At 40.0% G+C, this 15,579-nt stretch overlaps 1 protein-coding gene across 4 annotated transcripts in view; it reads left to right on the plus strand.

Moving 5' to 3' along the window:
• PHACTR3 (phosphatase and actin regulator 3) overlaps nucleotides 1–15,579 on the plus strand; it is a 95,526-nt gene that overhangs the window by 37,980 nt on the left and 41,967 nt on the right. For all 4 annotated transcript variants that reach the window (XM_085241760.1, XM_085241761.1, XM_085241758.1 and 1 more), the window contains 2 exons: nucleotides 12,051–12,212; nucleotides 13,084–13,161. In XM_085241760.1, the coding sequence (XP_085097886.1) occupies nucleotides 12,051–12,212; nucleotides 13,084–13,161 (240 nt within the window). The remainder of the gene's footprint in view (nucleotides 1–12,050; nucleotides 12,213–13,083; nucleotides 13,162–15,579) is intronic.

Consider the following 15,579-nt stretch of genomic DNA (forward strand, 5'->3'; position numbering starts at 1 on the left):
TAGAACTTGTAGCTGAACCAAAGTTGTAGTGATGTATAAGCACCCTGGCTTGTTAGGAATACTCAGAGGTGTCTAGCACAATCCCTCACTGTACATTTTACATACATCTCGTTTCCATTTCCTTATTAAACAAAACAAAGAATGAAATCATAGCAAATTTTATTTTCAGCTTAAGCATTCTGTTCTGGTTTTGGTGGTTTTGCTGTGAATCACATGTTATGGTAACAAACCCATGTGTTTTTGCAAATATGATCTCTCTGAGTGATCGCACCAGGAATGTATGAGGCATGGAGCTCTCATAACTCAGAGTAAATATTCAGAACGGCACCTGGCTGGGATGTCAGCATGGGAACAAAATCACCGAGCAGCAAAACATATCAAAGGAGCAGAATCTAAAGACTCGGGTGCCTGGAAGCAGGATATGAGCTATTGGATATGAAATGTCCTCTTTAAACTCCTGGGGAAGTATTCTGTTTGCTGATCTACTGTGACAGGAATTCTTAGACCTATGCCCACCTAAAATGTCCTCACAGCTCTTATCAATATCATACATACAGCAGAGACATCATAAGAACAGATCAACACCTGCTCTGCTTGCCGTGGGCTACTGAGATCCAGGTCAGGCTCACTGGACTGTGGGGAAGTTTATGCTGCTTCTTTAGCAGCCATGCCTGTTTCTTTGCATCAACAAAGATCTGTGTTTTCCAGTGCTGCCAATCCAGTAACCACCAGTTTGCTTCCCTCAGCATTGCGGGATAAGCTGAACAGGCTTCTAGCAAGTATGTGTCCTCTGTGAGCAACTGTGTGTGGAAAGGATGTCTTGGTGATCATCCTGCCTTATTTCCAAACAAATGTATTTGTTGTACAGCCTATATGTGAACTCTACATCTGAAGGCTACCCCGATAGCCAGATGTCAGAGCCATAATCTGTTATTCTTTCAAGCTTTTCCCCAGCAGCTTTAAATAGAAGAATACATTTTCCACAGAGAAAGGCTTTTCTATTAATAGCACTTGGAAATCATTTCAGTGCTTGAAAGGAAGAATTAAATGAGGGTTTTTTTTTAACACTTTTTAAGATAATGTAAGTTTGTTCATTGTGCAGGCAGGACTGCCCACCTTCAGTTTTAATTACTTGGGGAAAAAAAATCTCTCTCTCTTCCTCTGAGTTCAAAAAAACAAAAATAGTGAATGAGACTGTGTGACATGCTTAAAATAAGCATCTTCAAACAGTCTGGTCCTTTGTGTCAAATCTTTCTCATGCTTTGATAATCTCATCTCAGTTGTTGAAACAGACTTACACAGATTGCATAGGAGACTTGCAGATGATTGAAAGGACTTCTGCTTATCCAGTGCTGTGAATTGCTAATAATAGGTGATGTTCTGAAGGGCAGCCTCAACACATTTCCTCACTATAAGGCATAAAGGAGAAAATCTGATCAGTTGCATGCCTGTGTTCTCCCTGCTAAGATATCTCCTCGTTCATTTAATGAAATGAGAGGAAAACAAGCCTTAGGCTTCTCTTGCCTCTTCCAAATAAACTTTGTTATCCTCTTATGTAAAACACTAAGAGGATATTCTAAGTGGCAAAGAGCTTTATACACAGATTCACTTAAAAGCAAAAACATAAAACATGTTTTGTTCTGCAGTCACAGAAGTTTCAGTTATTTATTGTAATGAATGGGCAGTGTCAAAGGAACATATGGTATTTTTAGCTCTGCTTCATCACCCAATGTGGTAAACCAATCTGAATAGCTGTAACATCTAAAAGCTTTCTCTGAGAAGAAAGATTCTTCCTGCACAGCCTTGATTAAAGTCAGACTGTTATTGTCCAGAGGATCAGCAAACTGTACCAGGCAGGAAGAGAAGTCTGCATGCAAGATAAGTGGTCAGATCTATACAAACAGGGAACAGATAGCAAAAAACCCAGAGCTGTGTGTAAAGGTAGAATTGATACCAAGAAGAGGAAGGGTAGTCCAGGGAGAAAGGGAATAGCCTGTGATGGGAAGACGTAATTTCAGTGTGACGAGCTGTGTCTGACCTTATGTTCAGGCAGCTAGGACTGAGGTTCTGTATTAGAGAAAGATAAACTCAAGCTGGAGTTTATTAAACATGACTGGAACAGGAAGGCATAACAATACATGCCTATAAATGCAGCAATACTGACAGTCACATTTGATACCAATTTCCTTTGTAAGTGTCTTTCACCACTTTTTTTTTTTTACTACTCTTTTTGCTGTATGAATCTCTTTGAACTGCCAATGTAATTTGGCTTCTGCTTGTGTAAGGTGACCTTTCATTCTTTATTCTTTATTACAGCACAAAATCCTTGACCTGGCTTGACATGGCCTGCTCAGTCTAGTCATAAGCCAAACTAGGAGGGATCTGGCTTATTCTACATAAAGTTAAGGAATTTCAGGATGTAGGATGGATTTCTGCCCTGAGCATTCCCTGCTATTTCTAAATGCAATGTTATAGATAGCTCCAAGCAGATTAAGTTTAGATATAAATTACACTGTATAGGATGGAGTGGAAAATAATGCATGTTAGCCTGGAATAGCATGGATCAGCCTAGCAAAGCACTGAACTCCCTTCTAGTTCTCATAGCCTGTGGGTTTGAGTTTCTTGGAACATCACAGGATCACAACCAAATTGTGCTTAGACAAGTGAAATTCAATACCATCATTACACAAAACAATCTACAGAGTCAACAGCAGTCTCAAGCCTCTGCAAATACCAAAGAGCAATGGAACACATTTCTAGACACTGATATGGAAATCTTTAGATATCTTAGTTTTCATTACACTCAAAAGTAATCAGTTTTTGGAGCACTTCTTCTATCAGCTCCCATGTAGGTATCAGGCACAAAGAAGCTTCCAAGAGATTTCTGTAGCTTTTTAGTGGTATACCCTAAAGCACTCACAAAGGTTCCTCAGGAGGAAGCAGATTTAATATTCGGGGGGTGTCTCTGTTTCCAGCTCTCCATGACTCATGCAAGCAGCTGAGAACACAGTTGAAATATGGAAGCTGAAAAGAAACTGAGAAGAGGGAGTACTTATTTCACTTCTCTTCCTCTTGGAAGAACTGGAAAATACATAAATGTAGGTCAGACAGGGTAAAAATATTTCATGTTGTTTTTCCTTCCATGATACTTAGGCTTTGTGACCCTGGATATGGTAGAAGTGAACAAAACTCTTGTTAAATAAAAAAGTCATGCTGAAATAAAAATTCAGTCCATCTTCTATGGTGGTTTTAAATTGAAATTTTCTCAGAGATCTTTCACATACAGAAAAACCAAACCAAAATAAACAAAGCCAAAAAAAAGCCAACAATAATACAAAACAATAAGGGAAAGAAACAAGAGGAAATAGTCCAAGTATTCTTGCTGATGAAAGGCAAACGTCAGAAGAATATTCATTACACGATTCCTTCTCTAAAACATGACTCCAATGAAAATCAAGAGCTGTTAGGAAGCCAAAGAACTGCCTGAGACTGTTGATCTTAAATAAAAAAAAAAAAAAAAAGTGAATTTAAAACCTGCTACCACAAAAATGGTCAGAACCTGTCTGTGCACAGAAGAATGACAGAGCTTCCTGTCACTCTCTTAATCTTGAAAATGGTATTTTTTTTTTGTTTTGCATAGCCATTAACTAGCAAAATAGTTGTAACTGTGCACTCCTTGGCCAAAAACATTCAGAACAGGATTTTGATCGGTGAATTCTGTATCTATGTGAAACATGGTAGAGAGGGGTTGACATACCAAAGCAGATTTAAGATAATCCACATACACCATGCCAGTCCTTAGCACTAAGTTGCCTTGAACACACTATGGCCAAAAATATTTATAGGAATATAATGTGCAACTCAGAGTTACTATAATCTCTCATGTTTCATCTGCAGACTGATTTAGGGTGACCAGGATGATGTGGCCATTAGCCACACGGTGACACTTATTCCCCTTAGGAATAGATTGCAGACTTGTTTTAGTCAGATAGTGATAATTACTGCAGTAAATTTGGTAAGCAATTATTTCCCTTGGCCCTTGAGCACACACACACACAAATTTTAGAAAGCATATTGCTCTGCTACTATTTTAAAGATTGTTGTCCTGTGCCCATCTTTCACAATTTTTGGAGTGTGATGTCCCAGAAACTCAGTACTTTCCAAAGATACTAAGATGTCTATGTTCAGCATGTTGCAGTTTCATCATACTAGTGCTTTCAATTCCTTATCTGAACCACAGGATAATGCAACAGGAAGGAACAGGCGGTGTTAAACGTAACACAAGATTTAGCACATGAGAGATTCAATGACCCACTGCTGGGTGGCACTTTGTATTAGAGTGGTGAGGTACTGGAACAGGCTGCCCAGAGAGGTTGTAGATGCCCTGTCCCTAGAGGTATTCAAGGCCAGATTGGATGGGGCCCTGGGCAGCCTGGTCTAGTATTAAATGGGGAGGTTGGTGGCCCTGCATGTGACAAGGGAGTTGGAGATTCATGATCCTTGAGGTCCCTTCCAACCCAGGCCATTCTGTGATTCTGTGATTCTGTATTGCCTGATTCTCTGCTCCCTGTGTATATTTGTGTGACTTTTGATAACACATTGAATGAGAAGGTTTGTGGTGCCTCATTGTTTTTTGTCTACTTTGTATTATTTGCCTCTTTGGAAAATACCAGTAGGTAACAGAACAACTGGGTCTTAAAAACAATGCTCCCCTCAAAGAATTACCCACAAACATCTGTCTCATGTTTACAGCATGTTATGTGCAGGAGACCAAGCTGTTTCTAGAACGTATTTAGCCATTCATTCAGGTGATATGACCTCCTAAGAAGGATTTCATCACAATGTACATACCAAACAAAAGTAGAAACTGTTGGCAGTTTTATAACAGTTTTACAAGGAGCCAAATTGGATGCATAACCTTTAAACAAAAGTTGAACTCCATTTCATATCTGTTTTCTATCTTACTTTCCTCTGTAGCTGCTCTGTGTTATGTCACACTTTAGTTGCCTAAGTATTTCTGCTTCCAAATCTCTAGGAATGGTCTTCCACAGACAGAAGGGACTCTGGGGCACGAATCCCAGAAAAAAAAGCAACGCATTGCTGCATTTTAGCAAGTACAGTGCTATTATACCAATGACTTGCCTGAGTGTTACATTTCCCTCTAGACATTACTTCTATCAGGGATAAGCAGCAGTGAAGTGAATTGGAAGGGGCCCCTTGGGAGAGAGCAAAGGGTGTGTTTCAGCCTACAGTCTCAGAAGCGATTAAAAACATCATTTCAACAAGCTTATAGCCAGGCTACAGCTAGTTAAACATATGCAAATGATGCGACGCTGATTCTGCAGCCCAGACAAAATCTTTACTATGGTGAGTCCAGGGCAAAACCTAATTCTAGTAATTTCTGTACTTCTGGGGCTTAATCTCTTGTTGCACTGCAGAAGAGCACCTCTCAGAGGCTTGGGGAAACCATGCAGCCCTGGGAATTTCTAGCATCTGTGTTACAAAACCCTCTGTAGATGTGGGAGGGAGGAGACAAGGTTCAGTGCACTTGGCCTTCTGTAGAGACAGCACTTACATGACTTCATATGAATGGATTTTTCTAAATCTCTGGAGATACTGATCTGATGTCTGAGCAAGTTCTAACTGGGTGGTGCAAAGTGTGCAAATGTCAAGTTTCTCCTCTCAAAAGAAGATACTGTATAGGATCAAGTAGCTGAGTTAACTAATTATACAGCAATCCTTCATTAGTGTCATTTTCTTACTGTTATTCAGTTCTTTCTTATCCAGGTAAAGCAAGTTGTGGGTTCCTTTACACAAAAAACTGAAAAACTTATTTTGTTAATGAACTGCTAATATCGCACTGTGTGTTGTAAATAATGAGAAGTGCTACTGGGACTTGACACAATGATCCAAAGGCATGAAAAATTCTTGATTAATTTCTTTACACCTTGGTTCATACAGCAGTCATGCTGTTAGGTGATATGTCAACTTCCTGAAAAAAACATCTTAGGGAAGAAATAAAAAATGTCAAGCATATAAAGTCTTTTTTAACTAAGAGATTTAGGTGGAGTTGCCACTTCCCTGTTCTCTTTCCTTTCATAAGCATAATCTCTTTTCCCATTCCTCTCAGCATGGTTCTGAAATTTCATTTGGTTTTGAAATCATTGAAGGGAGGTGCAGCATGATAGAATGGAAATAAACTTCCTTGGCAAGCACAGCACCCTCCTACTGCCCACAGATTATATTTTGTTTTTCTTCTTCAATTAAAGAAAGATGTTGAATCATAATTTAACATACTGAAGAACAGTGGAAATCATAGAACAAGGATACATGGCAAACATTTCAGTTTCAAGTGAAAATGGAACTCAGGCTCTGGAGACAAGATGGAAGTAGAAAGGAAAGCACAATAATTTGCATTTTAGTGGGGGGAAGTGTAAAAGCCTGATCAGAATTCAACAGCAGCTGGCTAAAAGAAAGGTGATATAGCCCAGCAGAATCCTATGCTCAGTGAAAGATGGACCCAGATCTGTTTGGGTTTGGCACCTGTAAAAGACTCCATTCCCCTTCTGTCCTTCTGCCTTTTTTTTTTTTTTTTCCTGTATTTTCACTCTGACATTTTGCATCTCCATTGGTCTGAAGTCTGCACAAATTTAATATGTCTGATTTCCCCAAAGGTAACTCAATGACTGATAGTTATCACGTGGCTGAACCTGGCCCAGTATCCATCTGTATCTTTACAGGATTAAACTATAAGGTGGGATGAGGTCATGAACGTGTGATTCAGTAATTCTGTAATGAATAATAATTCAGAGGACAGTGAGATGAGAATGCAAGCCATTTCAATCTACTGTTGACTATACAAAAACTAAACATCTGCCTAGATTGATGCTTGAACTTGCACCTCAGTCCTGTAATTTTCCCTACCATCTTTAATATTTTTCTGGTGTAACAAAAATGATGCATCAGAGAAGCAATCTATTTCATGTCGGCAGTTGTGTATTCCAAATTAGTCTATAATTGCATTTAATAATGTACTAGACATACCTTGTCTTTCCTAAATAACTAAACTGTCAGGAACAAGGCTTTTCATTTCACAAAATATTTAGCGTAAATTTTTCCAAAATAACCAAAACATTCACAGATCCAAATACAAGTGAAATCCTTCAAGAACTAAATACGCTTCTGGTTGTAAAAAGCTTTTTTTTCTCATTACTAATTTTCATTCCTAGTAGGCATTCAAAATTGGAAAATCAAAATAACGTATGTTCAAATAGTTGAAGTAGAAACTTTCAAACTGGAACATTCCACTGCAGTTTTCTTTCAAAGAGAGTTAAGAAAGAGAGCATGTCTGCAGAAACACAGGTGACAGAGAACATTTTCAGAACAAGAAAGAGCTCCATCACAGGAAACATGTAACCAGTGCAATAAAAAAGCTTTTCAGTAAGAGTTCTGCTTCTCTGGAACATAACAAGTGTCCAAAGGTTCCAGACACAAACCCCGTCTTGTAGTCCCAATCATCATGCTCAGTTCTGTCTGCATTTAGGTTGCTGAACTAAGGAAAAGGGGGTATTCCTGCTTCTTGTTCTCCCAAAGCTTGGCATTTTACTTTAAAACCATGACAAACTTTCTGCCTTCTCACAGGCTTCTCTCAGTAGATGTAAAATACCTTCTGTATAGAGTGTCCTTCGTAGAGAATTGCTGTTTCTTAGCTAAGATCTCTGGTGTCTGGGTTGTACAATTCAGAACTGACCAGAAGTAGGCACGAGCCCTATAAAAGCTTGGCTTTCCCTGTGGCATTCTCCTTAGCATCCTTTCTAGAAGCAGACAGTAATTCTAGGTGGCACTGAAGTTAGCAGTGGTAAAGAAACATCTATCCCCAAAGCTAAGAGGTAATTTTGATTCCACTCACTGTCCCTGGTCTCTGGAGAGGACCAAAGGGAACCTCTTTTTCCTTTTTTTAACTCTCTATCTGGGTTGTAAAGATGGATGCAGTAAAATAAAGGGACAAACACGGAGAGCTGCATTACAAGCCAATTCATCAGAAAACATAGCACGCCTGCCTTACAAATTTGCCTGCAGCTCTTGTCTGCTGTGTTATTTTTAAACCGCCTGCAGGTTGCAGATTTTTGAGAAGCCCTTCTCTTAAAAGTATACACAGAGGATTTAGAAAAGCACAACTTCCATTGCCGCAAACTGAAGTTACCAAATTCCCAGCATATTAAAATTTATCATCCTTCACCTTCCCATAAAATTCTCGGTGCAATTTGTGTATTCACAAGAAGATTTCCCAAGAGTCTTACAGCACTTCTCCATGGCAAGGTCAGTACACCTTCAGAATACCTCAGCTCTGCATTCCTGGTGTGCCCAACTGTCACGCGTCAGCCTGCAGTTGCTGTAATCAGGCATAATTCTACTGTATCTTTGGATTATCATTAAAAAAAAACAAACAACAACAATAAGTTAGACTCAACATCAGTAGGAGCACAGCCACATTCATTTCCATCCCTTTGATACACACAAAGCAGATGAAAAGCATACGAAACATGAGGAGCTTTGGATGTGGATCTCTGGCACAGAAGCCTTTGCCCTCAACAGGATATGGCAGGGACTTCAACCAATTTCAATAGAAAAAGCCAACAAGCTCCAGTCAGAGCAAACTGCTGCGGCCAACTGGTCTGTCACAGCAGAAATGGCCAAGCAGAGCCGGGCCTCCCTGTGCTGGGTAGAGTTGGGCTGATGTGGACTGAGCGTGGGTTAAGCTCATGCTCACTCAGCCTTGTACAACGAGTGCCCCTCATCCTACATTACACATCAAGTTAAGCTGTTGCTCATTTACACTGCTGATTCAGAGAGCCCTGATTTGGCTCTTGGCTGTTTATATTTCTCAGACAGCCTCCATGTAATTGCATGGCCTGGCCCCAGGCTATCAGGCTCTGGAAGGAATAACCACATTATTCCGCAGAACAGTTAGCATAATTAAAATATTGACTGCAGATAAAAAAATGTGCAGAATAATTCACAGAGTGGTTGGAGGGTTGGCAAGTCTTGGCAGCTTGTTGGCTGTGGGAGCTGGCTGATATTTAGATGCGCCTGCACCTTCAGCATTCATTGCTGTACGTGGGAACTGCTTTTTGTGCTGTCAACTTCTTGTTTCACAAGAAGCCAACCTACATGCAAAAAGAAATGAACTGTCTGGGAATGAGGAACTCCAAGGACTTTCTTGTGATTCTTATTGCTAGTGAGACCACTTTCTTGTTATTTATGACTTCAGGACATCTGTCTTACTATGCCTTCATCTATTTTTATTTGTGTCCATCTTTCCAAATGTACACTGAAGGAACTGCATATGGTGCAAATGTACAAGGTGATAAAACCATTTGCTTAAGAACTGTTTTCATTGTATGAGAAAGCATTAATAAGTTAAAAAAAAAAAAACAACAAAACAACAACAAAAAAACCATGAAAATCTCCACTGGAATATTTGTTTTATCTACTGCTTTTTCTTTGATGTTTGATTTTTATCTGTATTTCATCTGTAACAAGTCTAAAGCATAAATCGTTACATTTCCAGTCCCAGAAGGGCAGAAGGTGATGGAAAAAAGACATTTACAGAGCTGATGAAAATGACAGGAGCACTGAGGTGGCAGGGCATTTAGGGAATGCTTAGTGCCTTTGCAATATCTCCCCGTTCTCTTTCTTAGGGAAGTATCTGGGATAATAAACACTGCTATAGACGCACAGCTTTGGGTTTGAATGACTTCCTGGTTCTGATTAAATCCCCTGCTATCTGGCAAAAATGGTAAAGTGATTTCATGCTGCCAGCATTCAATAAAACATGTGGATAATGCCTAAATCACTTTGCAGGCATCTACATCTGAATGAAATGCAGCAGAAGCAGCAACTTGCCAAAGTACTGCTTTAAATGAGCTTTTCATTTAATCTTCACTCACGTGCTCGAGAAATTCGTGGGGTGACAGGAGATGTTCAAGAAGCACTGCAGCCTCAGAAACACAGACAGGGATGGCTGAGCTCACGCTGTTCTGCTCCACTGCAGAAGCTTCCAAAGACAAGGATCAGGTTTAGTCTGTTCTACAGCTCTTCTGAGATGAGCTAATTTTGTGAACATTTCCATTCCCACTCAAGGGATGTCACAAGCAATGGCCAAATGTTATTTTCTGAGGCTTCTATTAAAGTTTTAAGTAATCATAATAGCAAATTAATAGCAGATCTACTCTGTCATTTTCCATTCTCATTGCCATCTCTGTAATGAAGAGCAGTTCTACTTCTTCAAAGCTTTCTCCTTGATACTTCTCAATTTTGAATGTGCAATTAGAACTAAGTATGGTAACTTTTGGCACTCCAGCTGTGGTCTGTAGGCTACTGGCCTCCCTCTGTGCTAGACTCAGTGCTAGTTTCTGTTTTCAGCTTCTTAATATTGACCTCCAAACTAAACCATACCTGTTCATCTTGGACGTCATGCTTTCAAAACCAAAAATATATTTATATGTACCTTCCAAATCTATTCTAAATTAAAACCCCAAGATAAACTCTACAGAATGAGACAAAAGAAATTTACTGCATAGAAGGAGAATCCACAGGACACATTCAGTGAGAGAAGCAAAAAAAATTTCGACAGCCCCTTCTTTGTTCTGATAGTGCACGTGGCCAAGTTTTCAGTTTTTCTCCACTGAATGATTCATCTCTATTACCAGTATTTTCAAAATTAAATGGAAGAGGAGGAACGTGTTCATTCTCCTGCTGGGTTTAATAATTTTCCAGAAATTGTTTCCTGTTTACTTGGAGATCCCCACCTCCATGCTGTGATTTAAGCATGTTCACCCTGTTAACTTAAAAACAAAACCTAGATGATGCTGTATAGTTTTTATCTTGCAATCATAAAGCAATTTGTAATAAATGTTTTTCCAGAGAGAAATTACTTGGAAATGTGCATATGTTCATAGCTCCACGTTGCTTATTTAGATCGTATGTTATTACTGAACAACAAACTGTCATTCAGTTTTTATTTATGTACCACATCTGATAACTGGTGGCAGCTTCTCATTCAACAACCACTATATTGGTGCTCAAATACAAATCTTAATAGCCATCAATAACCCCATTTATGGAGCCGTGCTACTTTGTTTCATGGTACGGGCCAACACTCAACTATGAACAGTCAGTATAAATCATTTCACACATTTCACAGCAAAATTTGGAGTGTATTTTCAAGACAAAATATTAAAAATACTTAAACTGCTTTTCCAGCCAAAATGTTATGTGTGAATTCCTGTGGCTTGGCAGGACGAAAGGGAAAGATATTTCCCTTTAACTTCCTCAAGGAATAAATTTGCACAATAGCTTCAAGATTTTATTTACTTAGCATATATCAAATAAACTATTCTTATATAAAAGCATTAGCTCATACAAGTTGGTGTGTTCTGTGTTAGCTTTTGTGAAGAGAATTCATGTAGAAGACAGCAATATCCTGTGGCCTGAGAGCAGAACTGGCAGCTGGGTTTTCAGACGGGACCTGAGCTTTCTCACATTCTCTTTAGCTCTTCATAAAGGTCTAAATTTTTCTAAATGAACATTACATTTGTTTGATTAACTGCAGCCTGTGTGGGCCCAATTTGCATATGTGTTAAATTTCTACTGCTAAAGCCCTCGGGAGTACCCAGCTCTTCATGTTTCAAAAGGCTGTAACGCAGAGTTACACAGCCCTTGGGAGGGAGAGTAACACCATTCCCTTGCTGAATCAAAGTCACGAAAGAGATGGAATAAAGCATGGGGTGTACAAATTTAGCACATCTTCCTCTCCACGCACCTAATAGCCTCGATAGATCCCTGAGAGAAGGCAGCAATGGAGATGCTCAAGTATTTGGCATCCAGACAGGTACTATGCAAGTCCACAGCCTGGAAAGACACTGGTAGGAAGCAGCAGACAAGACCAAACACTTGTTAGCTGGGGAGCCTCCATTCACCTCCCCTTTTTAAGTCTATGCTGAAGCACTTTGTCTAACTGCTGGCTTTCTTCTCGTTTCCCTTCTCAGATGAGATGGAGCAGTCTCCTGCAGTGCGTTCTGACTACTTGGTCTCAGGGATTAGAACTCCGCCAGTGAGGAGAAACAGCAAACTGGCAACACTGGGCAGGATCTTCAAACCATGGAAGTGGCGGAAAAAGAAAAACGAGAAGTTAAAGCAGACCTCTGCAGGTAGGATGAGAACAGTCTGACACTGCACAAAGCAAAGCTTAGCTTGGGAGAAATGTGCTTGCACAGTGATGAGTGATGACCTGATCTAAACCTAATTTGGAGATTTCAGCGTGTTATAGATTTATAACATTTAAAGCTAGAAAACACTCATATTTGCTGACTTCCTGTATAGTACAATGTCATACATCTAGAAGAAAAGTTAAAAAATATGAGTGAAGCACAAACCTTGACATAGACTGCTTTCATGGAGTGTCCTTTCTCCAAATAGACTACATTTATGTCCCCAAGCATCATCACCCCTTTTGTTTGGGGAGAAGACTATATAGGTCACAATAACATCATGAAAAGTGACAGGAGGCAACTACAGCATGCAAAATGCCTTCCCTCAAGCAGCTGCCTGCAGTAGAGAAGCCCAGCACATGCACTGCACACTCTCACTACATACCAGGGATGTCTCAGATCAGTAAGGAGACAAACTTGCCTGCTTTTTCCTCAGAGAAGATGGTGGAGTTTCCTCCACTTTTCTGATACCCTCTGGAGCATCACAGTGAGGGACACCACCTCCTGCAATAGCTCCAATACACCACATCAAACAGCACAAGGGCTCTAATTCCACTGCTATTCTGCTCTCAGGGTGATCAGCTGCATCTTAGATCATAAATCTCAACTCTGTGTGCTTGATTTTACTGTTTTAACAAAGGACAAAGTACAAAATTGGCTGACTGGTCCAAGTTCCCCCCAAATTCCTTGCATTTCTTTCCAAGCACACAGCACTTGAGACTAGAGAGAAATTCCTCATTGCAGCTCTCTCACTCAGTTATGGAATACTCCACTGTAAACTGGTGGTGTATCATGCTACTACTTCTTGCAGTGCTGGAGAAGAAGATGACAGCACGACAAGGTCGGGATGAACTCATTAAGAAAGGCCTTCTGGAAATGATGGAACAGGGTAAGTAAAAATTCTTCATCTATTTTGATCAAAATCTTTTTTCCGTACAATAGGAAACAAGCCAAAGAAGAAAGCTAACAATCAAGCGTATAAAAAGAAAACCTTAAGTACAAGCAGAAAAAAAATCAGTATTAGGCTGTTAGTTTTTGTATTATTTTATTTTTTAATTCCTCCCTGTTCCAAGCAGCCCATACAGTTTAATTTTTTGATGTTTTTTCCACCTTGAATGTAATTCCAGCTTGCCTGGATTTATACATGTTGTGAGTCTGAGCTGGTAGATGTATTTTATGCAATTGCTCTAAACCCAGCTAAATCCAACTGCCACAAAAGTCAGCTACAACCGGTGCAAATACAAACTGAAACATAACAGATGCATTCAGTAGGGAAGCTTAAAAGTACAGCCCATGGTTCCCAATCTCATAAAATGATACAAATGTGATGTTTTTCAGCTGCCTTTCTGGTTTTCCATTCATGTGCAAAAGTGAAGCATTTGATAGTAGTGTTTTAAAGCCATCTCAAGTACAAACCAGATTCAGTAGAGGTCACTGAATGAAAGAAATGCACAAAGGACTGTGGTTCTGTGTATCACTGTTTCCAAGCCTTAGCAGATGGTTAAGGGATCTGGGTGGCTACCTGGGTGACTATTCTGCAAGACCAAGTGAGCTCCATGTGTTTTGGACAGCATCCCAATTGCCCTTTCCATGTAAACATAGATTAAAAAAAAATCCTCTTTGCTTTGAAAACTTAATAGCAGAAAGCATTGTACTGAGGAAAGATCAGCCTTTTGAGTTTGACCAATCTGGTAGGTAGGAATGATGTTCTTTGAAAGTAATAATTGAGTTCCATTGTATGAAACAAATGCTGTGACTATAAATAGCCTGTGGGACAGTACTCAGTGATGCTATGCTGGCGTGTAACCGAGCAACAGAAGAGTCAGAAAAAAAAGAGTATTTTAAACAGGATTTTTTTCTCATTGCATTAAAGCAATTATCATATTATTTTATTGGATATATTTTAATATGGATTAATATGTTCAAGTTACAATACCTATCAAACCATCAGCTTATTCTAAAAGGGGCAGTTTTAGAAGGCACATTTTTAATGCCTTTCCCTTGAGCTCTTTCTGTCTATCATTCTAGAAAACTAGTTGTCCTATCAGCACCACCTGACAGAAAAAATACACCCCGTATCTGCTGGGAGTACTGAATTTCCCCATAACCTATGAATTTGAAATCATGAATATCTGAGTATTGCAAAACAGCAGTAAATAAAACAGAGCTCCTGTAAACACAAAACCAGCTTACAGTACCACCCTGTGCCCAGAAAGGAAGAGCAGCTAACAGTCAGCTGAAGGACACTGCAGCTGCCTCCAAGTTATTTTTCTTTACACAAGTGCTGTGAATCTCCAGGGTTATTTTATTATATTATCAGCAGAAGCAGCTTATTAGCTGGTATCAAAAATTGACCCAAATAATTCTCAGTAAATGATTAGTGCCCTACTTGGACTGAGCTGAAGTGGCAGCAGTTTCAAGGCTAAGTCCTCATTTATGCAGTAAGTTGCAATTGTCAGAGCAGCAATACTATGCTAAAAAGACTGCTGTAAATCCTTAAATCTCTCTATTTCATCAGGCTCTACTCTACTTATAGATACATGGCTCCTGCTCACTTTCATAAACAGTCCGAGCCATGATGAAGCTCTAGTCTGAGAAATCTGTAGATCTGCTTCATGCAGTTACAATGTCACACTCCAGCTTCACAGCAGAAGGTCTGTCAGGCAGCATTTTGAGCCATACTGCTGGCCCAGAGCAAGTCACTGAGCTAGCACAGACTCTGCATCAATCTGCGAGCAGCCCGGGGTGAAGTTGTGCCATCCTTGCTTTGGGGATGAGTCATCCTAACAGGCTATGTCACCCTGTCTCCTCGCACAACCCCAAAACACAGCTGCCCAGCCATGCTGCACAGCCAAATTTGTGGCTCATACATGCCACTGTGCTCATACATGGCAAATACCAAGCTGCCCATGGAACCTCCTGAACCTGCCATACAGCTTCACTGTAGCTTACAGGGTACAGGTCTGGCATACAGTGGGATTCTTTCCCAGATAAATCACAGCTCTGATTCTTCTGGTTACTTTGCAATTCCCAAGACTCTGCTGCTTTTTGTTTCCCAAGACTCTGCTGCTTTTTGTACCAGGATCTGTGCTTTCTCCCATCCTCAGACTTTCTCTAAAACACGGTGTTGGGAACCACTGCCAATCAAAGCAGAATGTCCACTTTGCTCTATGCACAAGCTGCTCATTTCTGACAAGGAACATCACTGCTCTGAGTCTCAGATGTTCCTCAATAGAAATTCTTCAGCAAGGCTGTCTCCTTGTCAATACTCCGTTAGTCATTACACTCTCATCGGCCAGGATCTGAA

This window comes from Meleagris gallopavo, chromosome 22 (genome assembly GCF_905368555.1).
Source record: "Meleagris gallopavo chromosome 22, MGAL_WU_HG_1.1, whole genome shotgun sequence".
NCBI classification, from domain to species: Eukaryota; Metazoa; Chordata; class Aves; order Galliformes; family Phasianidae; genus Meleagris; species Meleagris gallopavo.